This window comes from Ovis canadensis, chromosome 3, assembly GCF_042477335.2.
Source record: "Ovis canadensis isolate MfBH-ARS-UI-01 breed Bighorn chromosome 3, ARS-UI_OviCan_v2, whole genome shotgun sequence".
Taxonomy (NCBI): Eukaryota; Metazoa; Chordata; class Mammalia; order Artiodactyla; family Bovidae; genus Ovis; species Ovis canadensis.
In genome coordinates, this window is record NC_091247.1 from 188,297,859 (window position 1) to 188,324,915 (window position 27,057).

The 27,057-nt window shown below is 39.7% G+C and overlaps 2 protein-coding genes and 1 long non-coding RNA gene across 8 annotated transcripts in view; 1 reads left to right on the forward strand and 2 right to left on the reverse strand.

The window, feature by feature from the left end:
* The first annotated feature begins 7,756 nt into the window (after window positions 1-7,756).
* On the forward strand, window positions 7,757-18,412 carry YARS2 (tyrosyl-tRNA synthetase 2). Its single transcript, XM_069585385.1, has 5 exons — window positions 7,757-8,663; window positions 9,657-9,824; window positions 16,810-16,965; window positions 17,284-17,454; window positions 18,051-18,412. The coding sequence occupies exons 1-5, from the start codon at window positions 7,882-7,884 to the stop codon at window positions 18,208-18,210; spliced, it is 1,437 nt and encodes a 478-aa protein (XP_069441486.1). The 5' UTR covers window positions 7,757-7,881; the 3' UTR covers window positions 18,211-18,412.
* LOC138437672 (uncharacterized) lies at window positions 15,212-18,347 on the reverse strand. The gene is made up of 2 exons (XR_011256105.1): window positions 16,814-18,347; window positions 15,212-16,563 (listed from the first exon to the last, which is right to left on the reverse strand). It is a non-coding gene; the product is annotated as an uncharacterized lncRNA (long non-coding RNA).
* A 1,004-nt stretch (window positions 18,413-19,416) lies between the features above and the next one.
* DNM1L (dynamin 1 like) overlaps window positions 19,417-27,057 on the reverse strand; it is a 64,080-nt gene continuing 56,439 nt past the window's right edge. For 3 of the 6 annotated variants that reach the window (XM_069585379.1, XM_069585383.1, XM_069585384.1), the window contains 7 exons: window positions 25,274-25,330; window positions 24,549-24,626; window positions 24,201-24,233; window positions 22,021-22,197; window positions 21,757-21,866; window positions 21,468-21,627; window positions 19,417-21,201 (listed from right to left, as the gene is read on the reverse strand). In XM_069585379.1, the coding sequence (XP_069441480.1) occupies window positions 21,145-21,201; window positions 21,468-21,627; window positions 21,757-21,866; window positions 22,021-22,197; window positions 24,201-24,233; window positions 24,549-24,626; window positions 25,274-25,330 (672 nt within the window). In that variant the 3' untranslated portion in view covers window positions 19,417-21,144. The remainder of the gene's footprint in view (window positions 21,202-21,467; window positions 21,628-21,756; window positions 21,867-22,020; window positions 22,198-24,200; window positions 24,234-24,548; window positions 24,627-25,273; window positions 25,331-27,057) is intronic. The other 3 variants (XM_069585381.1, XM_069585380.1, XM_069585382.1) reach the window with 3 other exon arrangements.

A 27,057-nucleotide genomic window follows, 5' to 3' on the forward strand; every position in this document is an offset into this window, starting at 1 on the left:
TGACTTCACATTCCAGGATGTCTGGCTCTAGGTGAATGATCACACCATCATGATTATCTGGGTTGTGAAGATCTTTTTTTTACAGTTCTTCTGTGTATTCTTGCCACCTCTTCATAATATCTTCTTCTTCTGTTAGGTCCATACCACTTCTGTCCTTTATTGAGCCCATCTTTGCATGAAGTGTTCCCTTGGTATCTCTAATTTCCTTGAAGAGATCTCTAGTCTTTCCCATTCTGTTCTTTCTTTGCATTGATCGCTGAGGAAGGCTTTCTTATCTCTTCTTACTATTCTTTGGAACTCTGCATTCAAATGGGTATATCTTTCATTATCTCTTTTGTTTTTCGCTTCTCTTCTTTTCACAGCTATTTGTAAGACCTCCTCAATTGTATGTCAAAAAAAAAATGTTGGAAGGAAAGAGAGAAAGAATTAAGCTGAGACAAAACGTCTCTAAACTGAGGCTTATGGTCACCTACTTACAAGGTGCATCCTCAAGTGCATAGTATAAAATAACTATAGAGTTCACAGTGTAGGTGTCTTAATGTATATGTATTTGGTCACAATCTGATACCTACAAAAGTGTCCCTGATTCCCACTACCTTAAATCTTCCTTAAACTCCATGCTTGGAGTAAAGTTTCAAAAAATGCATAATGGGAAGAGAGGCCTGGGTACCTAACATTTCCTCTACTTTCAGGGAAAACAGCTCTGACCATATAGAGGAGTCATTCTCATTTGCTCATTGTCTGTTAGTAAGACACTTCCAGTTTGGTCTGTCAGTCATGGACAGCTCTGAATGAGATTACTGGATACTAAAACTAAACATTTCTGCAAATGTGATTCATGTTTCATTGGTTAACTGTCCCTTCATAAATCTTTATTTTTCAAATGTTATCATAAAACAGTTAGACTCTAATTACAGCCATGTAGGGGGTTTCCCAGGTGGCTCAGTGCTAAAGAATCCACCTGCAATGCAGGAGATACGAATTTGATCCTCTAGGTCAGAAGATCCCCTGGAGAAAGAAATGGCCGTGCACTCCAGTATTCTTGCCTGGCAAATCCCATGGACAGAGGAGACTGGTGGGCTATAGTCCATGCCATCATAAAGAGTCAGACATGATTTAGCAACTAAGCATGCATGCACTCACATTGACTTCTATCAGAAGTGATAGAAGTCAGTGATTGGCTTCTATCACTAAAGGAAACCAGTAAAGAAGAAGACAGATGAATCTCCTTTTTAGCGAAACAGCTTAAATAATGAAGATAAAATTTAGAAATAGTAAATGAGAACTTTGACTAATCTAATAAAAAAAAGGCCTCCCAGAATTTTAGAGCTGAATGGGATTTTAGTGATAACCTAATCCAGTCCCTTTATCTGTAAAATGATGACACTATGGCATATAGTGCTAAGTGGTTTACCTAAGGAATACAACTAGTGGAGACTGGGTAGTGAGACTACTACCCAAGTCTATGACTCCTAGTCCCTGTGCCGCAAATCAGAACCACATTTTGTTGTAGCTGTGAGCATGAAGGAAATGATGTTTATCTTTTCTGCTTGAGGCAAGTAAATGTAAAGTATTTGCCCTCATTATAGAGTAGTTAGAAAATGTTTCCAGTCTTGCTTCTCATTAGGTATAAAGCCTATACCATACTGAAGACTCTGAAAAGAAAACAAACAAACAAACAATAGATTGAATCAAAATGCAAATGCTCTACAAAATGTAGACTGATTGCTTATTGTTTTACTTCTCCAATGGAGACAAAAAATCAGGTGACCATGATGGAAAGACAATGATGAGTTGATTTGCTCATTTGTACTCTAGTCAGAGAGACCAGAAAATTACTAAGGTAAACTGAGAAATAGAAAAATTCTAAAATTACCTTGCTTGAATACTTTCTTTTTTGCATAAGCTCATCAAAATGCAATCATAACTGGTATCTCCAACATTCCGTTTCTAGGAGCCAAACTCTTTGCTCACCACATTGTCAAACAAATAAGCAGCTCTTATGGCTTGCTAATCAAGCCTGAAGAAGCAAAATGTTGATGTGAACATTTGGTGATAGCACCAGCTACCACCAAACTCACAGCAGAAAAGAAGGGTGGTGGGGAAAGAGTTTCCTGGGGGAAAAAATTTAGTGCAGCAATTGTGAAGGAAGACATCATTGCAGATCGAAAGGGGAAGAAAAGTTTGAATTCATCAGCCCCAAGTCCTTTAACTCTATACCTTTTATCACCAATCTTCCACTAGGGATGTCCTTCTCTTGTCATATTATCCATAATGCTTCTCTCTTGCAGCCCCGTCCTAACCCAAATGCTCCTGAAACAACCTGGAAGTCATTCCCTCTCCTTAGTGGAGGACAAAGGAGCCTGGCATGCTCTCGTCCATGGGGTCTCAAAGAGTTGGACACAATGAACAACAATGACAACGTTCTCTATCTCTCTCTGCTCCAAGATTCATGGCTGGAAAAGGATTCTGGGTCAGATAAAGGGTGTTGTTGAAGAACAGCACTATCAGAGAAACCTAACTCCATAAGCAATTTTATCCCCATTAGAGCAGGGAACTTCCTTAGGTTTATGAATGTGTCTTAGCCATTAGAACAGAAAATACTGTCAATAAAAATTTAAGTGAATGAACGAACTTCTTAGTCCTTAACCCACAAAAATAGTGGGAAATTGCTTCTCCATCATCACTGGGCTCCTTTCTTCCTCCTTACAGGTTTTCATCAAAATTTGATCATCCTTCATGATTTCCAGGAGATAATAATTTATTACCTATTCTGATCACACTAGCCAACCTTGTTGGCCAAGCCCACAGTGGCTGTCTGAGGCTTCCAGTCAGTGCTGAGGCACTACCCTGCCAGGAACCTCAGGACTAAAGGTACATCAAGACCATCTCTTTGAGGTCAAGAAGAAATGCACAGTTCCTCTTGCAAACAGGACCAACCAGCTGGGCTCTCCCACCCAGGATGGAGGCCCTCCTTAATATGGAGATTCCTATCTGTTTCTCTAAGCTTAGCCTGCCTTTAAATTTCTGACTTTTCCAAATAAAAGCCACAAAAATTCCAGATTTATTTTGCATTCCTCCCTGCCTTCCCCAGGTACTAACACACACAAACTTCTATCAGGTTAAACAGATAAAATGGAAAGTGGAAAATGAAGGATTAAAAAAAAAAACATAAATATCTCAAAATATTATCCAGACACATCAGTATGGGACCAGGTGCATATACGTAGAGCAACTGTAAGTCCTACAGGTTAATCCACTGACTACAAAAGTAGCATAAAACAAAGAATGAACAGTTGTTTGTGTCCTTCTTTAAACTCCAGTACAGAAAGAATTCACATTCAGTAACAGGTTCTTCAGTTTTGTTTTTTGGTCTAATATCCTTCTGCAATGAAAAACTTAAAGAAACTAATCTCTTCCAGAAAATGTTTGGATGTTAAGACAACCACCAATTCAAAAAGCATCAGAGCTACTTCAATAAAAGGATAGAGACTAGCTTTCAAGGCACTTGGCCTACATAAATTTGTACTTTTAATTAAATTTAATGGCCTTTTTGTGAGGACAATGAGCATTATTAATTTCACATTTTAATATATTTTAAGAGACATGAAAACTTGGATAGTAAAAACATCTTTCTCTTATCCCACTAATGCAAAGGAAACTTTCTGGAAGGAATTTGTTTGGAATGAAAGGGGAAGGATTGGTGTGTAGGTAAGGCTGGGCAGAGTGGGAGGGTTCTTTAGGATTTATGGTGTTTCAAGATTAGCCACAGTGAAGCCATGAGAAAGGATGAAATTATGAGGCAGATTGATTAATTAGAAATACCATGGAAATAATTTATTTGGAAGGAAGGCCATCACCAAATACCTTACAATTTCTATTCCTTATTCCTAATCACTGCTTTGCATCCTGTGTTACCACGTATGTGCCAGAACAAACCTATACTTCTAGTCTCCAGGAGAAAAAAGGAAACACAAATAAGAACAACATTTTATAGCCATTTTAATGACCAGAACTCTCAGACTCCTTTCTGCCATCGTTTTCCTGTCACCTCTGGATTAGTTCCTATTGCAGCCCCAAGCAGGCCTCTGCTGTAGCTTGCACCGTGCTGCAGACAGACGCTTCAGAATTATGTGGGAGCGCCTAACTCTAAGGGCTTCCCCAGTGCACTGGTGGTAGTGCACCTGCCAATGCAGGAGATCCAAGAGACATGGGTTCAACCCCTAAGTCAGAAAGATCCTCAGGAGGAGGGCATGGCAGCCCATTCCAGTATTCTTGCCTGGAAAATCCCTTGGACAGAGGTGCTTGGTGGGCTATAGTCCACAGGGTAGCAAAGAGTCGAACACAACTGAAGTGACTTAGCACGCATGCATGACTAACTTTAAACTGTGGGCATAACTTGTGAGAGACTAGTTAAAACACTATTAATCTGTATTATTTTTGTGTTTTTTAAATGCTCTTATATTTATAATTGTTTACATTTTAAAAATCAAATCATATAAAACAAAGATTCTTTCAAAATGAATATTTATGTGGCATTTTGTTTCAGGAAAGAGTAGTTGTGAAATAGATGTCCCACTAATCCAAAGTCAGCTAACCTAAAGTTACAACAGTTGAGATAAACCATATTTTCTAAAATATTTTTTAACACCGTTTGTTCACTTTCAAAACTAATAAAAACAGCAAAAAATAACTTGTGCACCTTTACTTACCCCAAGCTCAAGTTCCAGTTTCATAGAACTTGAGTCATGTATATAATTCCAAAGATTAAAATGTCCCACCTTCTTCAAATGCTTCCATCTTTGGACAAAGTTTCACTTTTCCTATTACACCAAGACAAATTATAAAAGGAAATAACTTGCTGTCATTGAGCCACTGTCAAGTCTCACATAGGACCTGTTCTGATACTACCTTCTATACCAGATTTCACTACATGTTCATAAAACACAACTAAATTTAAAAAGACAGACTCAAATCTATAAAGGCCCAATAATAAATTAGATAATAAATTCTAACCTCCAATAAGATTTTTCTGTTTCTCACCATCTACCTTTAAGCATGTCATCAAGTAAGGTGAAACAGGAACATAGTTCTCTAAGAAGTATGATTTCTTGAAGTGACTAATTACACCACAACATGAAGGCATAATTCCTCATATAAAATTACTAACATACCTGTAAAAGTCACCTGTCATATTAACCAGAAACCTCAAGAATGAAAGATACTCCTTTGAAAATGTTCAAATCTTCCCGTGTGTTAGGTACTAAAAATACTAAAAATATACCATGACATGTGCTCAGGAAAATTTCTTGCTACACATACTGAACTATATATCCCTGATCAAAGTGGTATGAAATAAGAATGCAGCTAAATTGGTTATGATGGCAAATATTAAGATATGTTGAATAACAACATGAAAGCTAGAACACACCCTGCTTATTTTCTTCAGCACCAGATGGAACTGCAAATATTTTTTGAACCTGGTATCTTTTAAACTGAGGGAGAAAGATAATGATAGACATTCAATGATTCAATGCACTTTAAAATATCACTGTAATTGACAGAATGAATGTATAGATACAAAACCTGATTCAAGAGGCTGTCTTTTCCAAATAAACTTTTTTTAAAGAAATGTTTCTCTCTTCAAATGTTCATTTTCTTGAGGAAAATATTGCTGTGTCTTCATTTTAATTATCAAGATTCAATTTGGCCCTTGCTAATATTAAATAGAAACATTCAGTTTATGTGCTTTGGGGAAGAAAATTATGGGATCTGGGGTTATGTTACATAGCCTGATGAAACTCTATCAAAATTACTCTTTAAAATTTCTCATGAAACTCACTTCACTGATAATTACATACATAAATAAACAAATTTTTAAAAATAAGATATCATTTTGTTAAATGACTTTATAATGTTAAGAACTGGAAAAGTTCCTCTAAGAACAGTTTGGAGCATGGCCACATGCCTGCATCAGGAGCAAGGCACTTCATCTCCCAGCTGCTGAGAGTATTGTTTGCTGATGGCTCATATCTGAGTCCTCTTCTGCATCTCACTCTCTGCCAAAGCTTTGCCCAGGGGCATCTCACCTTTAAGGAATGGTCAAAAACAGGGTACAAAAACACGCCCCCTTGCCTATATTCAGGTTGACATTGAGTGGAAACTCCAGATCCAGAGCCCCTATGGGGGTTGCCTGTGGCCTCCACTGCAATGTGTTCACAAATCAACTTCTCCCTCTGCTTCCATCTTTCCAGTACAGATGTTGTTCCCAGTAATTATGCACATCAATCTCCCATTGGAGTCTCTTTCCCAGGTAACTCGATTTAAGACAGTTGACATTGAAAGTCATCCCAGAAATAAGATGCTAAAATGGAGTTTTGGAATTCCCCGTTGGCCCAGTGTTTAAGAGTCCATCTGACAGAGCAGGGGACACAGGTTCAAAACCACATGCCACAGAGCAGCTAAGGCCACACACCACAGACACTTTAGAGACCAAGTACTGTAACTACCGCACCCCCCTCCTGCAACTAATGAAGCCTGGCACGCTCTAGAGCTCTGCAACAAGAGAAGCTGCCAAAATGAGAAACTCTCACACCACAACGAAGTGTAGTGCCTACTTGCAGCAACTAGAGAAAGCCCCTGTGCTCTGTGTTCAGTTGCTTAGTCATGTCCCACTCTACAACCCCATGGACTTCAGCCCATCAGGCTCCTCTGTCCGCGGGATTTTCCAGGCAAGAAAGCTGGAGTGGGATGCCATTTCCTCTTCCAGGGAATCTTCCTGACCCAGGAGTCGAACTGGCATTTCCTGCATCGGCAGGCAGAGTCTTTACCACTAAGCCACCTGGGAACCCTCAGAGTAACACCATACACAGCAACAAAGACTCAATGCAGCCAAAAATAATAAATAAAATTTTAAAAAAATAAGTGGCAGTTTTGGACTTGGGATCCCTGCCAGCCAGCTGCCAGTGAGAGTCCCATTCCTAGCCCAGAGAGGACTGATAGCACCTGGTTATTACTGTGGCAATGTGATTACTAATTTGAATTTCATATGGCTCAGTGGTAAAGAATCGGCCTGCAATGCAGCAAAAGTGGGTTCCATCCCTGGGTCTGGAGGATCCCCTGGAGGAGAAAATGGCAACCCATTCCAATCCCACGGACAGAGGACATTGGCGGGCTACAGTTCATGGGGGTTGTAACGAGTCTGACACGACTGAGCACTCAGATGCCAAAGCTGTGCCCCACTTGGTTACCTGTAATTGAAGTAAATGAATTAAACAGAGCCTTTTGCATTTAATTCATTAGATTATATATGGTTATAGTTTAGACAAGACTGCCACCTCCTGGAGAAGCTAATAAATACTGGTGACTGAGGCGTTCCCATCTATTTGGGAATCAGCATTAGGAAACTGCATCTCCAAGCCACCTCAGTATTTCTCCATGATGTTAAACCAATTCCTAACTTCTCACAACCTCTGTGAAAAAATTTTTCCATAGGGCCAAGAATTCAAAGAATTTGTGCATCACGACTTTTCTTAGGTGACAAGAATAAGTTTAAACAAAAAATAATATTTTAGAACTCTCAGGTCTTAATTCTTAATCCTCACATCAGCTCTCTGAAGTAGGAACTATTATAAACACATCCACGTTACCAAGGAGGAAAATAAGGTCTATGGAATTTACCGTTCCCGGACTTTCAGCCGAAACCCCACCCAGGAAGTCAGAACTCCAAGGCTGAGGATATCAGTAACTAAGTAACAGCTCCGCCTCAGTTGGGCATGCGCAGAAACACACTGACCAATTCTGTAGGAATTTCAAGAGGCGGGAACTGAGGGGTGTGGTGGGCCTCTAAGGTCCCAGCATTCCCTTCGTGCCGCCGCCAAGATGGCGGCGTCCATGTTGCGGTGCATTTACCGGAGTCCGTGGCTTGGTACCCAAGGCCTGTCAGGAGTCTTGCCCTTGGGGCTGCGTGAGGCCCACTCGGCCGCTCAGGGGTTGCTGGCGGTGCAGAAGGCTCGGGGTCTGTTCAAGGAATTCTTCCCCGAGAGGGGTACAAAGACAGAGCTCCCAGAGCTCTTCGACCGCGGGACGGGTGGGAAATTTCCCCAGACCATCTACTGCGGCTTCGACCCCACGGCCGACTCGCTTCATGTCGGGCATCTGCTGGCGCTTTTGGGCCTTTTTCATTTCCAGCGAGCGGGCCACAACGTGATCGCGCTGGTGGGAGGCGCCACGGCGCGCCTGGGAGACCCAAGCGGTCGTACCAAGGAGCGCGAGGCGCTGGATGCGGAGCGCGTGCACAGCAACGCCCGTGCCCTGAGTCAAGGGCTAAAGGCCCTGGCGGCTAATCACCAGCAGCTCTTTGCAAATGGGCGGACCTGGGGCAGTTTCACCGTGCTGGACAATTCGGCGTGGTACCAGAAGCAGGACCTGGTGGACTTCCTAGCGGCAGTGGCTGGCCACTTCCGCATGGGAACGCTGCTGAGCAGGCTGAGTGTGCAGGCTCGGCTCAAGAGCTCCGAAGGCATGAGTTTGGCCGAGTTTTTATACCAGGTGCTCCAGGCCTATGATTTCTACTACCTGTTCCAGCATTATGGATGCCGGGTCCAGCTGGGTGGATCAGATCAGCTGGGCAATATCATGTCTGGATACGAGTTCATCCACAAGTAAGCGCCTGTAGGCCGGGAGAAATCTCAGGTCAAATAAGTTACACACAAATAGCCTGTAATGCACTGTTAATATTGTGGAGTGACGCCCTTTGTTTCAGCCCTTCTATTTCCCCTGAGAGTCTAATGGGGTTAATTTTATATCACTGGCTAATGAGAACTAAAGTGCTGAATTAATGATATTAGGTATGGGATATATTCTAGAGCTCTGAAGGAAATAGACACCACTAGTCAGACACGACTGAGCAACTTCACTTTCACTTTCATGCACTGGAGAAGCAAATGGCAACCCACTCCAGTGTTCTTGGCCTGGAGAATCCCAGGGACTGGTGGGCTGCCGTCTATGGGGTCACACAGAGTCGGACACGACTGAAGCGACTTAGCAGCAGCAGCAGCCAGGATTCAGATTGTATCTGTTTGCTACTTCTAAGAAACTTCTGTGTTTCTAATTTGAAAGACTGTTTATAACCTGAACGTGACTGGGCCACCTTGAGTAGTTTCTGCTTTTGCTCTGCACCTTCCTTGAAGCTAAGTGTTAGTCATTGGTTGGCATTTCGAAAAAAATTTTTTCAACTCCAAATATTTGTGAATAATGTATCTTTAATGGCAGTTTCTAGAGGGAGATGAAATACAGGGCTAGCTCATATGCTACTCATTTTAAAAATCCTCTAAAATACCTCTTTTAGTGTCTCTACCTGACCACACCTTTACCTAGTTTTCTCTCCTCTTTCCACCCAACCTTTAAAAATTTCTAGGCCCCAATTATGTGGCATTTCCCTTTGGCTTGCCCAGAGTCACTGGTTCAGTTGCAGTTCAGAATGACAAATGTCAAAATAGGGTGCTGTGAAAGCAGAAAGATGGACAAGAACCCTGGTTTAGAAGGTTAAGGAAGGTTTCTTGGAGCAAAAAACCACACTGAAATCTGAGAATGATTAGCAGAACCTGCCACCACTTGAGCTTGAAGCACATAATAAAGTTCTTCTTTATGCATAGGTTGACTGGAGAAGATGTGTTTGGAATCTCTGTTCCTCTAATTACAAGTACAACTGGAGCGAAACTGGGCAAGTCTGCTGGCAACGCTGTTTGGCTAAACAGAGATAAGACCTCTCCATTTGAATTGTATCAGTTTTTTCTCAGGCAACCAGATGATTTGGTAGAAAGGTGAGTTCTTAATAAATGTGTGCTGAGAAAAATTAAGTTCATTAAGCTCATGATACAATTTTAGTCATTGACTCTCTTTGCACCCTTCATCCCTTCATAGTTTTTTTGGTTTTTGTTTATTTTAACATAGATTCTATTTAAGGCAGTACACCACTGTAACATTGTAGTTAAACACTGTTGGTTAAAGCAGAAAACTACTGTGGGTGCTAAAAAAGTTAGAGCCAAGTTTGTGATGTACATCTAGCAGGTACTCAGGACATTATTGCTTGCATATTCTAGTTTTTCACTCCTTTCATCATAAACTTGACTTTTATTATACCATTGTCTCTAAAGCTCCTTTTCTTCAACATAAAAGAAGATCCTTTTTTTTTTTTTAAGTGATTTTTCTCGTTGTTTCATAATATGTCAAACTCTTGGAAGAATATAAATTAATGAGAAATACACCTGCAACAAAGAATAAGTGAATTTTTCCCAAAAAATGCCATCTGACATAATGATCATCAAAAATAATTTAGGAATAATTCTTAAAGTTTTTAAATATCTAAGACTTTACTACAGAACATGAAAAACCACTATTGAGTAGGAAAACAAAGTTCTCTCAGAGCATATCTTAAGGATTGCCAGAGGGGACCAACAGTGGGATTTGGGTGAGTGTATAATAGTTGGTATATAGGATATGAAGGCCCAGGAGGTGAGAATTAAGCAAGATGAGGGTCTGGAGCAAGAGTTCGGTCCATTTTGGGGACCAGTTGCCTGAGAGTAATTTCAGGAGTGTCTCTTTAAGGAAGTTGATGATGCTCAGTGAGGCCGGGTGCCTGGGGCTATAACCTAGATGGAAATTCCAAAAAATACTATGTTGGAAAGCCCATTGTTTAGTCTCTGGAGAGATAAAGTGGGTCAGAGTCAGTAATGCCTGGCAATCCAAAGGGCACAAAAATAAATTTACTGAAGCAAGAGATTTCCATCATCCAGACAAGTCCTGTGACTGTGAAGGCGTATCTGGAGGCCCCAGGAGAAAAGGGAAGTGGCCAGTGAAATTGAATGCCAATGGGAACATGGTTGGTCTCCCCAGGGAATATGTCCCCATCTGAATATCCTCCATTGGTTTGGGAACAGAGACTACAGTCATCTGTTACAACTTTGGCTGTTGCTAAGATGATGGTGAGTCTGCTCACTAAAGCCCAAGCTGTCAAGGCCTGAATTCCTTAGTGACCCAAGGAATTGTGAGCCCATTTTTTTGAGCTGGTAGGGTGTGTGCTGGGTAGAGTGTGGTGGGCTTAGTACTGCAACAGTCTGCAGTACTGTTGAAATGGCTTCCAGCATAGCGCAGGTGGTGCTAGTATTCTTGCCAAGAGAATCCCTTAGACAGAGGAGTGGTGGGCTACAGTCCATAGGGTCGCAAAGATTCAGACACGGCTGAAACGACTTAGCACGCACACACAGAGCAGGTATTCTGAACAGAAACATGAATAGCAATGATAGGAACTAGGGACTCCTTCCAGGTTTGGGCCAAATGGGCTTGTCTTATATGAGAAAATTGTCCCTTAGCCATTGGCCAGACCAAACCACGAAGTCATTAGCAGTAGCCCAGGAGTCTATGAAAATGTAGATCTGCCAACAGTCTCTTTTTTTGGCTTACTAAGGGCTTCCCTGGTGGCTCAGCTGGTAAAGAATCCGCCTGCAGTGCAGGAGACCTGGGTTCGATCACTGGGTTGGGAAGATCCCCTGGAGAAGGGAACAGCTTCAGTCTTCAGGCTTGGAGAATTCCATGGACTGCATAGCCCATGGGGTTTGCAAACAGCTGGCCATGACTGAGTGACTTACACTTTCAAGGGCTAAGTGAACAGCTACAAGTTCTGCCAGTTGGGCTGAGTCAGGACTGCCTTCTTCAGCTAGAGAGGCCCCTGAGACCACGGGGAATGCTGCAGTCCTCCAGCTAGCTGCAGTGCATACATACAGTGGTGGTGCTGCCATTGGTTAAGAATATGGACTCCCTGTCCATCTCAGACAGTTGGTCCCAGGGGGCTCTCCAAGCAGCAGGAGCACCACTACCAACTCCAGAAAGCTCTTAGGTAAGGAGCTGATCATGAGGGAAGCTCCATTCTCCTGTCATTTTTAAAGGCTTTGATATCCAGGTTAGCCCTCTCCTGAAGGTACCATTTTCATTTTACCAAGGAGGCATCTCTAACCCAGGGCATTAGGTGGTTGTATTGGTTGGGGGATGTTTAGGGCCTCAGTTTCTAAAAGATCCTGGTAGAATCCTTTGGGGTTAGCCATTTAATCCAAAATCCATAGGAAATCAAGTAGACTTATATTTGGTCCAGAGACTCCAAGGAGACATAATCAGATATGGTCAAGTACTGACTTGGAATGTGGAGCCAGATGGAACTAAAGGTAGGGCTCATTGGCCTGCCTGCTGGGCAGCTTCCCAAGTGTATTGTTGGGCTCGCCCCAGTGAAAGGCAGCGCCTTGCATGTGATTGTGGCAAAGAATTGGTAAGAGGTGAGGGATGTGTTGCCTCCAGAACATGAAAAGGCCTAGTACACGTTGTACCTGAGTGTACTGGTGGTTTAATGATGAGTGATTTCCTCCATGTCTAGGAACCCTGTCATTGCTCTCCAGTGCCCTTTGAATGGTTTTGACAGACCCAGTAAAATGCACAAGCATTACCCCATGACTAGACAGAACTCCTTTTAAGAAGAATTCTCTGGACTTAGGGTCAAAGAGACTCAAGGTTAGAATGAAGAGGGGGTCATTTAAGTCACTCTGGTCATAGACATGATAAACCAATTGGACCATGCCAGTTTTGCACAGCAGGAGACAGGCCTCTAGCAGTAATCACTGTGGTGGAAGGATGGGCCCAGAGTCAGGCAGTAAATGTCCAAATGAGGCAAGGGAGGGCCCTGGTACGAATACTGGTGGGTCTAGGATCATCTGCCTTCCTTTCTTCTCCCTCTTCATCCTCACTGGAGGCCTATAACCCTGTCAGCCTTTCCAGTGGTGGCAGGGGTATCTTATGAGGCATGTTGCTTTATTCTGTCCCATTCAGGGGAAATCTGAGGGGACTCAAGATCTTTGGTTTCTTAGAGGAAGGAAACATATATCCTGGAAGATAGATCTCTGAGAAGGTTGTAGATTCTAGGATCTTTAGATACCAGCCAGCTGATGCATTTCAGCAGCCATGAGTAACAATTTAGGTTCTAAAAACCTGCAATTGCCAATCAACTCCTTCCTTTTCTTCCTTATGCACAGAATTTCAGTTAAGGTGTCATGTTTGATCTGTTTTTACTTCCTGTTTCTCATAATCTTACATGTCGTCACCAGAAAGTTTGTGGAAGACATCCCCATGAGCCTTCTTCATAGGTGGCTGCCTCCCTTTTCAGGGTGTTGCAGTCATCCTCCCCAGTACTTGGCTGTCCCTCCAATGGCAGGTTACCATAGGGTCTTTGGGAAAGCCCTCGGCCTCTAGAGCATAACACTAGCGCCTTGGCATATTGGTACCCAGCAGCAGTAAGCAATACCCAGGAAGCCTCCATAGGGGTTCTGATTTATCAAGGAGCTGCTGTACCTCCTCAGGGCTCTTACAAGGCATTGGCACAAGATGTTCTGAGCATTTGTATTTATCCATTGTTCAACAACATCACACCTGATACTGAACCCATGGTATCCCATTGGGTTTCGGGGACAGAGGAACAGCACACCTCAGCTGTATTTCTCTTTCTTTGCTCTGCTATTATCCTGTTGCAAGGATGTTCCATTCATCCAGGTTAGGAAGTATAGTCCCAGTATGACTCACTCACAGGGCAGGTCTCTTTCCTCCGTACGTATGTGAGTATCCTTTCCTTTGCCTTGCACTCAGAGCCTCAGGTTGGGCAGTGATAATAAATAGCGTTGGGATCCATTCCACTCTCCTTAGCTCTCCTTACCCTGAGATGTAAAGGATCTTCATGTACATTAGTAGTCAATCAAGGCTTTTCTAATTAGTGATCTGATCATCTCATTAGAGGATATGACTTTGATTGTTGATCACAATACTACAGATATCGTTGAATTGTGGCAGCAGTGACATTTTGGGATGAATACTGAGGTAACATGAGGCAATATGCAAACAACTTAGCATTATGGACCTCCAGCATACACTGCTACCCTTGCAAATGTTTTATCCATCTGGGTTAGCCAGTTAGTAAACTAGTCGAAGCTAAATGGCAGTCATGCAGTCCTGCCAACTATGCTTTTGCCAGTTATGTGGGCCTCAACCTGTTGGTAGTGTTACCATCAGCTAGAAATGCCTGGTTGGGGCAGGGGGTGGCCCTCACCTGGGCCCATACTACTTGTGGGACATTTCCTTGGCCAGAGCCAAACTCGTGACTAGACTGGACTTGTGGTCCTTATTAAAATGACTATAAGAAATGCCTCAGCAACAATCACCAGGGAACCTTAAAAAATAAAATGTATTACTTAGTTTCTGAAGGGCACAGGCACAGTGAGTCAACGATAGAAAGGGAGGGAGGACCGACCCAGGGGTCTGCCTTTATTGGGGTGCCTAGGAGAAGGCAATGGCAACCCACTCCAGAATCTTGCCTGGAAAATCCCATGGACGGAGAAGCCTGGTAGGCTGTAGTCCATGGGGTCACGAAGAGTGGAACACTTACTGAGCGACTTCACTTTCACTTTTCACTTTCATGCATTGGAGAAGGAAATGGCAACCCACTCCAGTGTTCTTGCCTAGAGAATCCCAGGGACGGCAGAGCCTGGTGGGCTGCCATCTGTGGGGTCTCACAGAGTCGGACACAACTGGAGACTTAGCAGCAGCAGCAGCAGGATTCTGCAGGTTCACTCTTCACTGGCTAATTTAAAACAGGGAAAACTAGGGAGTGGGAAGGCTGGAGAGGGGTCATTCAGGCAGTCAGTTATCTCAGTTCCCCAGGGTTTTCTAAAAGGGGATTTTCATCAGTGGGGGTAGCCTGGCTCCTTACCTAGTTGGTGGGTGAACTCTGGGAGTTGGTGATGGACAGGGAGGCCTGGCGTGCTGTGGTTCATGGGGTCGCAGAGTCGGACACGACTGAGCGACTGAACTGAACTGATGACATACAACTGGCAGTTGTTTATTCGAGATCAGTGTCTTTGAAATGGATACTTTAGCATGAAGCAGTCAGAAGCTTAATGTCAAGCACTTACATTATACATATAGAACCACTTGGGAAAATGTGTGGCTGTACCTACTCAGTAGAATATATTTATGACTTGTGTTAATACCAGCAGTCCCTCCCCTGGGCACATCACTGACAGATTCGTGCACCAAGAGAAATACATGGGAATAGTCGTAGCAGCACCATTAACTACTGTCCAGGAGTAGGAACAACACAAAATATCCACACCAAAATAAATATATTGTGAACCATTTTTAATGTGGAATGCTGTATTCAGCAGCTGCACACACAGCAACACGGGTGCATCGCCAACATCATGATGTGCCAGTGAGTGAAGTCACTCAGTCGTGTCCGACTCTTTGCGACCCATGAATTGTAGCCTACCAGGCTTCTCCGTCCATGGGATTTTCCAGGCAAGAGTACTGGAGTGAGTTGTCATTTCTTTCTCCAAAGGATCTTTCTGACCCAGGGATCAAACCCAGGTCTCCCACATTGTAGGCAAACACTTTACCATCTGAGCCACCAAGGAAATCTGATGTGCCAGAGTAGTCAAAAAAAAACATGTTCTGTATGATTCTGTTTATACAAAGTCTAAAAAGAGGCAAAACTAAGTGATGCTGTTTAGGGAGGCATACTGAGATGGTAAAAATATAAACAAGGTCGTGACTACCATCAAAATCGGGAGAGTGGTCACCGTGAAGTGTAAGGGGACGTGATGCAATTGTGCTTCCTTGGGTAGGAGCACTGTTGTGTATCTGTTATTGTTGTTCAGTTGCAAAGTCGTGTCTAACTCTTTGCAGCCCTGTGAATGTGGCACTCCAGGCTTTCCTGCCCTTCACTGTCTCCTGGAGTTTGCTCAGACTTATGTCCATTGAGTCAGTGATGCCATCTAACCATCTCATCCTGTGTTGCCTCCTCCTCTTTCCCTCAATCTTTCCCAACATCAGTGTCTTTTACAAAGAGTTTGCTCTTTGCATCAGGTATTGGAGCTTCAGCATCAGTCCTTCCAATGAATATTCAGGGTTTTCCTTTAGGATTGACTGGTTTGATCTCCTTTCTGTCCAAGGGACTCTCAAGAGTCTTCTCCAGCACCACAATTTCAAAGTATCAATTCTTCTGTGCTTAGCCTTTATGGTCCAACTCTCAACAGCCTACATGACTACTGGAAAAACCACAGCTTTGACTATACAGATTTTTGTAGGCAAGTGATGTCTTTGCTTTTAATATGCTATCTAGGTTTAATACGCTGTGATAGCTTTTCTTCCAAGGAGCAAGTGTCTTTTAAATTTCATGGCTGCAGTCACCATCTGCAGTGATTCTGGAGCCCAGGAAAATAGTTTGTCACTGTTTCCATTGTTTCCGCATCTATCTGCCATGAAGATGGGACCGGATGCCATGATCTTCATTTTTTGAAAGCTGAGTTTTAAGCCAGCATTTTCACTCTTTTTTCACCCTTGCCAAGAAGCTCTTCAGTTCCTCTTCACTTTCTGCCATTAGGGTGGTATCATCTGCATATCAGATTGTTATTTCTCCCAGCAATCTTGATTCTGGCTTGAGAGTCACCCAGCTGAGCATTTTTGATGATGTCTCTGAAGCAAGAATAATATATATATGATGGGGATGGGGTCATCTGTATCTGGACTGTTACTTTTAAAAAGAAAGTATTGGAAACAAAGATGGCAAAATTAAATCTTCAATTGGGGTGATGCTGTATTATTATCATATTTTTGGTACATTTCTGCATGTTGTATTCCATAATCTAAAACAGGGGGGAGACAAAAACTAGGTATGTTATATAACTCTAACAGGCTTTTTTTTTTTTTTTAACCCCAAAGATACCTGAAGCTCTTCACTTTTCTGCCTCTTCCAGAGATTGACCACATCATGCAGCTGCATGTCACAGAGCCAGAAAAGCGGGGTCCTCAGAAGCGACTTGCTGCAGAAGTAACAAAGCTTGTTCATGGACAAGAAGGGCTGGCCTCTGCTAAAAGGTGACCTTGTAGAATAAAGATCACTTGATTAATTAGTTAAGAGACTGCAGAACATTTGGAGCCACTGTTTTAAGAGTTACCTTTTACCATTAACGAGGACTGTCAGTGTTAACCAGTTTAAAATACTAGCCTTCATTTACTAGGAAAAAAGATTGTCCTGAATTAAGCTTATAAATTATATAAGATAAATGTTTGAAAAATGTTTGAAAAACTTCCCATCTGGAATATAATAGGTACTTCATAACTGTTTATCAGGTAGTAGAACACGTATCTGTATAAGCTGTCAATGTGATGTGGTTCTCAAAACATGTTTTCCAGGTGTACACAAGCCCTTTATCACAGCAGCATAGATGCGCTGGAAGTCATGTCTGATCAAGAGTTAAAAGAATTGTTTAAAGAAGCTTCATTTTCTGAATTAGTTCTTGACCCTGGAACAAGCGTCCTAGATACGTGCCGCAAAGCAAATGCCATTCCAGATGGTCCCCGAGGGTAAGGTTATTTAACTTTTAGGTTCCCGGTTATATTTCATAGCATGTGTTTCCAGAGATGGTGTTTTCCTGATAATGGCATCTCATTCCTTATAGATGTTAGGTTAGTCTGAGAATAAAGTGAAAACTGAGAGTACTTATTGCTGAAAATAACTTAAATTTTCTGTACAGTATTACTGTACTCTTACTAAGTCTAACCTGGTAAATTTTTTCTCCAGCATTAGAGAATTGGTTTAAGGAACCACAATTGCTGGGATCACTTGGCTCAGGGATAGTCAGTTTGAGAAGATCACAAGATCAGAGGCCCTAAGTACACAGATTCACACAGGCCCTCTCATACTCAGTCTGTGTCATCTTTACTTGAGGGGCATAGTGGGGTTGCTCAGCTTGTTGTAAAATTTTAGTTGAATTTCTTCCATCTGTTCCTTTAAAAGAACTAAAGGGGAGGCAGAATCTAGCAAATATGAAGATAATAATTCAGTGCTAAATGGTTTCAATTAGCCTTTGAAATTTAGGTGAAATAATGATATATGTGTATTGTTGGGAGTGGTCAACAATAATCAGATTTATCTAGTTACTAAACATTTCTATTTTTAGGTATCGGATGATTACAGAAGGTGGAGTCAGTATAAATCACAGACAAGTAACAAATCCTGAGAGTGTTTTAGTTGTTGGACAACATATTCTTAAGAATGGACTTTCATTACTTAAAATAGGAAAAAGGAACTTCTACATTATAAAATGGCTTCGGCTATGATGAAAACTCCTTCTGGTGTTGAAACATCCATCATTCATTATCAAGATATACAAATTTATATCTTCACTTACGCAACTCAAAACAAAGACTGGAGTATATTCTAGGCCTCAGTGTGAGTAATTTCATTGTTCATACAGGTTGGTTAAGTTTGTGGAATATTTTATTTCCTGATCCTTAAATATTAAAGACTAACACAGAAAAAGCATGATTTCTAGGTTTAATCTCTTTTAATAATTATGCTTCATGAATAACTAAATGCTAAGTTTCCTATCCTGTCCTTGCTCTTGTATCAGGTAAATATATCACTGGATTTTTCTGGTTGTTGTTCAGGAAGCAAATTCTATAAAAAAAGAGAAATGTTAGAGGAAGCCATAAACAGCATTAGAAATTACAGTAGAAATCGTTTCTTTTTGAAGAAAAATCAGTACATGACTTTTCAGGAAGTTTATAATTCAGTGTTCCAGTCGCCTGTGTTTCCATGAAATTAAATTTACTCATCAGCCTTGTTTTAACTCAGTAAAAAAGGTGGGAATGTTTTATAAATTTGTCAACTTCTAAATTAGTCTATAAGTTTCAACTTCTGTCCCCAAGCAGATTGCAGCTTGAGATGAACCAAAAAGTTAAGTAAACAACATGATAAAATAGAGACAACAAGATAAAACAGTAGATACACTATTATCATACACTATTATATGAGTGGATACACTCATATCCAAACATATGAGAATATCAAGATATTCCAGGAAGGGAAGTTTTCAGGCCAAATTTAAAGGATCTGGAATCAAGATTTAGTCAAATTAAGCTCTACATTCTTTAGGCAAGTTGATTCTCCAGAACTGTTTGCAACATCTAAAAAATCAGATCATTGATTTTTCTTGATTTCCTTAATTTCACTTGATCACTTGAGGATCAAGTAAAACACACACATACACACAAAATGGTTAACAATCAGGTTTGTTCTAGAAAATCTTACAAGCAGCAAAGCATGGCTTTAGAATTCAAATTCTAGCTATTTACTACCTGGATTATTTGGAGCAAGTCATCTTCATATGCAAAAAAATGGAGATGTATTATAATTAAACCTCAATTATAAAAAGAAAAAAGTCATTAAACTTTTATATAGCATAAGCTATATTGCTATGTTCCAAAGTAGATTTGCATGTACTCTTCTGGGAGTAGTTAGGAAGAATTCACTTATTGACAAGCTTTTTAATGTCACTTCAGACTAGCAACTTTATTTACAAAGTAAGAACATACAGGTATCCATTGTAAGTCAGAGATCATCTCTACATTTCAGAACTTCACTCGGTTTAAGGGCCAACAAAAGGAGGTTTCCTCTTTCTGTACCTATCTTGCCTGATTTTCTTTGTACATGGTGTGTAGTACTAACAAGTGCATTACCATAGCAGGTAATGTTTTCAATTTGAAGTTTGCTGGAAAAAGGTGCATTATAAGGTTCAGTCCCCCTTTACAAATTAAAAGTTAGACTAGAATGGTAATCATCTGATCTATCTCAAATACATGAATCGTGGATGGCTATAATTTCAAACTAATATTTAATAATGGCAGAGTGATTTTAAAGTATGCTAATAAACATTTTGGAAGCATGTATTCTATGAAAATGGTACTGCAAACAGATTCATAGTCCTGTATCATCAGACTGAATCTGTTATGTTTGAGATCACTTGCTGATCTTGTTTCTCAGTACAGTGAGTATCACTCATATGTTCCTGCCAGTATTTCTTCATAAATGTCATAACATAAAAATAAATTTAATATCTGCAATATATAATTCATCTTAAAATTTATTATGTAATTCATATCAAGAATAATCTGGGGAATTTTGGTAAAATGTGTTCTAAACCTCACTCCCAACCCTCTGAGAGCATTTAGGAGTATGTGTGTGTCAGGATGTTTTTCTGTGAATAATAAAGCCCCATCATTATTTTCGTACCTTTATTCTAATCTACTTTGTTGGTGTGAAGCAAAAGTAATAACTATTACCAACTAATCCTTAGAGAAACTTAGAGAAGATACACTTAAAATCAGTACAGTATTTGGTTCTAAGACCCTCCTCCAGGTGAATCTTGAAGTGTGGTCTGTGGGATCCAATTTATAGATGGATTACTGGATTACTACTACTACATTTGAAAGCCAAGGAGAATTTACTAGTTCTCCTAAAAACTAAAAGGAAATGGTCATGACCAAGTCTTACTAGATAATCAAGGCTAGATGGCTGTTCTTAATGCAGTAAAACATAATTCATGCTTCCAAGTTTAAGTAAGATCAAAGGAATTTTAATTTTTAATGCACCAGGGGAAAGTGGACCCAGAAGTGGAAGGACAGTAGCTACACATTATGCACATCACATCACTGTCAGTGTTACAGATCCTCTCATGTGTTCAGCTTTCTTACAGACACATCAAAGGTTGCAGAGAAGCTCAATAAAACTAAATCAAAAGATAATTGGAACAGTGACTACGTGAGTAACTTGTTAACTCATCTCTTTCCAAAGCCAGGTCGGTTTATATAGTGCATGCATCATAGTCGTATGAAATGGTGTCTTGGTGCATTCTTCTCGAAGGGCTGTGGCAGCAGCTTTAGGACTACTAGAAGATCACACAGGTCATCTTATTCACAGACAAACTGCTTGTACAACTAGAACTATTAATGGTTCCTTTTAAGTTCAAATGAAACTGTCACAAGACAGACTTGACGTATTTTATATATACTAGGAAATTTTAGAAATAGCCATTTATTATTTGGATTAAATGTGTGATTTGTTCCGGAATACAGAGTACAATTTTCAGTTTATAGCCAGTCTTCACATGAGCAGATTCCTATCACTGCAAGACACAGGAGTTCATAAATAAAATTCTACTCAAGTAGGCAGGACTAACAAGTCAACAAAATTTCAGGATTACATAGATCTCTTCACCAAAGATGAGTCTCTCGGATTTCAGCAATAATTTGACTGGCTCCTTGTAATGCCTGCATTAAAGAAGATGATAAAAATTGTAAATGTTTAAATTATATACCAAAGAACCTGAATTAATATAGGATAATCTCTCCACCTTATATGTGGTTGATTCATATCTTCTCTGAAATTTGAATTGAATAAAGTGCCAACAGAGTAATATTTAGCCATCATACAAAGACTATATATATATATCTCTCTCTCTCTCCAAGCATTTTAAATAATAAATGTTTATACCTACAACCCAAATAAGAAGATTTTTTTTTAATTCCCAGTTTACCTTTAGCATATCAGCTGCTTCTTTCCTACGCTGTGCCATGTCCTCGGATTCAGTCAGAAGATCATCCAGTAAGGATGATTTATACAGCTGTCCTACTAACTCACTCTGAAGAGTATCTTTCACATGATTAACCAAAAAATGCATTACTGCCTTTGGCACACTGCAAAACAATCAAATAATCCATTTCTTTGAGAATAAAAACCTAAATTTTTAAAAATACATATATTTTCAAAATGATTAAGAAATTATCCAGCAGTATTCTAGTCTGATTTATATACATAATACTAACCTGTCTTGAATATTCTTTCTGACAATAAGAAAATATGATTTGATGAGTCGTTCAATAACTTCACAATCTCGCTGTTCACGGGCAGATAGTTTTCGTGCAACAGGAACTGGCTAAATTGGGTGAGGGGGAGAACAAATTTACTGTTGTGCCATTTTGAAATGACAACACATAACAGTACGTTTTTGAGATACCAGTTCCTTCTGTCTTTTAAAATACGTCCTTGGTAATTTGGTTCTTTGTCCTCAACCAAATTCTACAGCTTACCACATCTAGCAAATTCACAGCATGGCCTTTTTGTGGACTGGCTGGCATAATTGGAATTGGTTTTGATTTTTCCTCAGCTAGTAACTCCTCAGCTTTTGAAGTTTTCAGCATCCCTCTCCAGTTGCCTGTTGTCGGTTCTTGAACAGCATCTCCAACCCCACCACCTCCAGATGCAACCTGAAAAAAACGTTCCAAGACCTGTACCAACCATATCAAACTGGCATTATCTAAACAAAGTTAATTTTTTTTTATAAGAGTCGAGGAGAATACCCATCTAGTACCCATCTGGAGTTTAATCTATTCAGAGATAGCAGGGTCTGAAAGAGATGGTGACTGGCATGTGCGACTGGAACCCTGAGCTGTCTAAGTAACAGGTTCTGTTCTAAACTGCTGGCAAGGCCTCAGCCAGGATATCTTAAATTCCTTTTTTATTACTTGTTAACTTTTTGAAGTTTTTCCTCCTCTCCAACCTCTAACACTAGAGATTGTGGAGAAAATATGAGCTAGCCTCTAAAACAAGACTGCCATTAAAAGCACAAGGAAAGCCAAAACTGCTATTCACATTATTTCTTCAAAGTAACTTTAAACACTGTTGAACTGTGATCTGTCTGAAAGTTCAATGAACTCATGTCTCCAAAAGTTAAGACTTTATATATTTCTCAAGTCAGTTTATGTTCCTTATGGTCACAGGATAAAAGTAGGAATCCTTTAATTAACAGAAACAAGAACACACTCATGATTTTATGAGCTTGCATGCATGCTTGTGCGTGTGTGTGTGTGTGTTAAGTTGTGTCCAGCTCTTTGTGACGCCACGGACGATTGTCCACCAGGTTCCTCTGTCCATGCGATTCTCTAGGCAAGAATACTGGAGTGGGTTGCCATTTCCTCCGCCAGGGGATCTTCCCGACCCAGGGATCAAACCCGCGTCTCCTACATTGGCAGGTGGATTCTTTACCACTGAGCCACCTGGAAGGCCCAATAATGACATTAAGCTGCCTAAAATGTGGAATATGACAAACCCATGAGAAAGGATCTGCTAAAAGAAATCTAGGGTTGTCATTAACCACAAGTGCTTTCGCACCTTCTTTTTTAGGATATCTGTTAGTCTTGATTTATAAAAGAGAAATGACTGTTTAAGGTAACAGGGAGCACTAATTTACCAATATTTAAGACATGTTTTTAGATATTCTTTAAGATTTTACAATCTAAAATGAAGATAAAATGGCATTCAGAATTATAGAAATAAAAATGACTTTATATAAATTTAACAATGTTATAGCAATTGTTAAATGTTTTTTGTATCATACTGATTCAAAACACTACCCAAAATTTCTCTCTAAAATATATATTAAAGATGATGTTTATCAATATATAGGTGGAATATTTATATACTACTTTTTAAATGAGTAATTGTATTTCTAAATGCCCGTTAACTACACATTAGTGATAGATCTACATATGAAATCTTAAGGAGAGAGTGAGCAAATTCAAGGTGAAGCCATGAGTAAAATAAAAAGCAGTGATTTAAATGGTTCTCTTAAAATCTTAATATAGTGGGCTGAGAGAAGATAAGACATTTAATTATAAGGTTTTATCTGAGGTTCAGAATCTTAAACCTGGACAATAAATAAGGAAAGGAGCTGAATGGCAAAAATAAAAGTAAGAATGGGTCTGAATAACTTAAAGATTATTTTATCAAGAACTGGCAACAGTCTCAAACTCTCACAGTCCCCCTGTATGCTCTGAATTTGCTTAAGCTGTTGAGGCACATGTTAAGCTACATATTTAGGGTGACAAGTGCATAAGAAAGCATAGGAAAGAAGCCTAAGAGGACTATCAGCACTGGACAGACCTCAGAACCTTTAAAGAGGAAAAGTCCAAAAGTACAATTTTCATCTCCAGAATTTTAATTTCCTAACCAAAATATTAAATTCAACACTATTCTTGAAGGTAATAGAAAATGGTGAGGAAGGCTGTTATTATTTAAAACAATGTTAAAACTAGAATTAATACCATCTTAGAAGTTAGTTGAATAAGAGAAACAATAAACATAACAAAGACAATGAGAGATAGATGCCACTGTTACAAACAAGTTCTTCAATGGTTTTGAAGACAAGTGTTTCTGAAAACCAGGGTGAAAACCAGGGGTACCAACATTTTCATTGTGAAGCAAGACTCACAGTTTTAGTTTCTCTTCTGCTGTCCTGAATTAACTGTTAAAAGATATGTTAAAACATGCAGTTTAACAACCAAAATTTAAATACCAATGGCTTGAAATTCAAAAAGTGCAGGATAATTTCCTCTTTAAATTCTTTTCTGTGTGCATTTTCTGTATTGCAAGCAAAAGCATGGTAACAAATTTATGTTGCAAAGTGTACACTGTTAAACGACTTAAAATCTCTATCAGACTAAAATTTGATCTTAGCATAATATCCCATGTTAATATTCTGCTAGTCAGTGTATTGTTTCCAGATGATTATGTTGCACCAAATTAGGCATGCAGGCTTAGATTAAGAATCAGAACAGACCTTGCTATCAGCCTCAGCAGAAGCAGCAGGGGAGGGCTCCTGGGAGGCAGGTGCCAAAGCACTTGGAACTTTAGAAGACTAAAGGCAAAAAATTCAGGGAAAAAAAAAAATCAAGGATGCCAAAAATGCATTTAGAAACATTCTATAAATACGAATTTTCCCCATGAAAAACAAAAATGGGACATATTGTTTATTTTGCCTTCTCTCCTGTACTATTGTCACTGTTGTCACCTTTGTTTAAGGCTTTCTTCAGATGAATTCCTAAGAAAAGTTCAAATCCAAAAGCTTCATTTTGATTTTTACAAGCTGATAAGATCCTTTCTGGTAAAGAATTCAAGGTAACAGATTTTTACACAAAAACTGTAATATATGCAACTATTACAGGCAGCTAAAACCTGGTATGCACATATTGTCATCTTCCCTCTCCAAAAAAACCTCTTTGTTATAATAAAGTCATTAGTCACTTCAACTAATTTTACAAAGTTGACAGTCACTGAATTCTTCAAAAAGTCTTGATACTTAAAATCCACCTTTAAGCATTTATTCCAATGTATTAAAAATATTTTATCTTTAAATTACTCAAAGCCTGTTCTGAAACTTGCATACCTTTACTCAAAAATGCCAATGGAATATTAAAGTGAGAAGAAAAAATTACTCCTAGAACTGAGGCTCACCAGTCCATCTCTGCATATTGGTTGGGAATATGCTTTAAAAACGTTTTTTACCTTGTCTCGTGATACAGCTGAAGGCAATTCTCTTGCTAGCCTGTTTCTCCTTTGTTCCTATGAAACACAAGCAAGCATAAGATTCATGATTATCAGAACATAAGAGATGTAAGCTACTTAAAAAAAATGTTCAGCTTAGTTGAAAAGTATAGAATAACTAACAGTATATCCTCCCACTGTTGAGACTCATGCCATAATTATATTTTAAAACAAACAAGAAATCATTTAACCCAATGCTTCTCAATTTTTTTTCTGCCCCAACATACCTGAAGGATAAATACAACATCAGTAATAGTGGCTTTCTGTACCAAGAATTCTCAAGGGAGGGGCAGCTGGACCAGCATCATCTCTGCCTTTCCCACCAAGTTAAGAATCACTGATTTAAACTATTCCCACATAAAAGTGTACATAAGCCTTCAACATACCATATAGAATCTGAAGTACACAGATCACAGAAAACTTAAGCAAAGCCTTTAAAAATCTCTCTAACCTGCTGACATTTCTGTTACTTTCACACAATTCTCACAAAACAATAAGAAATATCTATAAGAATGTTCTGCTTTCTTAGTGTAGTGTTAGAAACTGACAGTCTATTCTACAACCTGGGTAATTAAACAGACTGATCACCTGCCACTCTTCTAATTTGTTGACATCATCAATGTAATTCTGGTACCAAACTAAAGAAACTGTAAATTCAAACCAATAGTACCTACTGTATGTTAAGCACCATAATAGGTGCAAGACTATGAAAATATAGAAGGACGAAGGTGTTAATACTGGCTCACAAGCAGCATCAAATACAGCAGAAAAACATTTAAGTTAAATGCGGTCAAAACGCTCCTGAGTAGAAAGCATTTTGTGAACACTCAGACTTGCAAAAAAGGTGTAAGTTAACAAAGTTTCACAATGATGTTTTGGGTAAGAAAATTTTGTAACAAATTATACTAACTGTTCACTATAAAAAACACAGCAAACGATAAAAATACATGGATTTTTAGCAATTTTCAGAATTACAAGTTAGCTTTAAATGTACATTTTGAAGAAGGACACAAAGCAAAAGGCAGAGGAATCAAGAGACCAGAAATTTTCATGCTAGTCTATTACCAACCATTACCAACCATTTATGACCTTAGCGGGCCCCTCAGCCCCGGTTTCCTAGTCTATTAACATTACCTTTATAAGGTTGCTCTAAAGATTAAATGAGAGTATCTATGTGTTCGTTCTGACACAGTCATTAAAATCAGAGACATTCACTTGTAAGAAAAATACTGATATGAAATCATATCATAAATGACCTTGTCAGTATTAGAAAAACTGTTTCAGACACAAATTTTCCTTGAAGGTTTCCATGTTACAAGAACTTAACTATCTTAACTCCTATCTTAAAGAGAGTGTCTACATGCCAGTTTTTAACATGATAACTGTTATATAATCGACTTAAGTGTTTTAAAGTGCCTTACTTATATATGTTTTGGAATTTTTTCTGGCCATGCTACCCAGCTTGCAAGACCTTAGTTCTACAATCAGAGATTGAAGCTGGGCTACAGCAATTCTCTGGAATTTTTTCTGACAATAGAAGTTAACCTCAACTATGCAGCTAAAAAACAGTTCCCTGTACCTGTTAAAGAGAAGGTGCTTTTCCCCTCTAACAGTGTCCAGCAAAATAAGCAGTAAAGTAATAGCTGTTATCAGCTGTGGGTCTTGGGTTCTTCATCTTTTTAACTAAAAGATCCCTTGCAGTTCCCAAATTCCATGTTTACGATTTTCTCTCCACCCATGTGCAT

Bases quoted from the DNA above. Each gene is read 5' to 3' on its own strand.
- YARS2 (XM_069585385.1), top strand. From the start codon at position 7,882: ATGGCGGCGTCCATGTTGCGGTGCATTTACCGGAGTCCGTGGCTTGGT. The intron at 9,825-16,809 runs GTGAGTTCTTAA...TTAACCCCAAAG, and splicing joins CCAGATGATTTGGTAGAAAG to ATACCTGAAGCTCTTCACTT. The intron at 16,966-17,283 runs GTGACCTTGTAG...CATGTTTTCCAG, and splicing joins GGGCTGGCCTCTGCTAAAAG to GTGTACACAAGCCCTTTATC.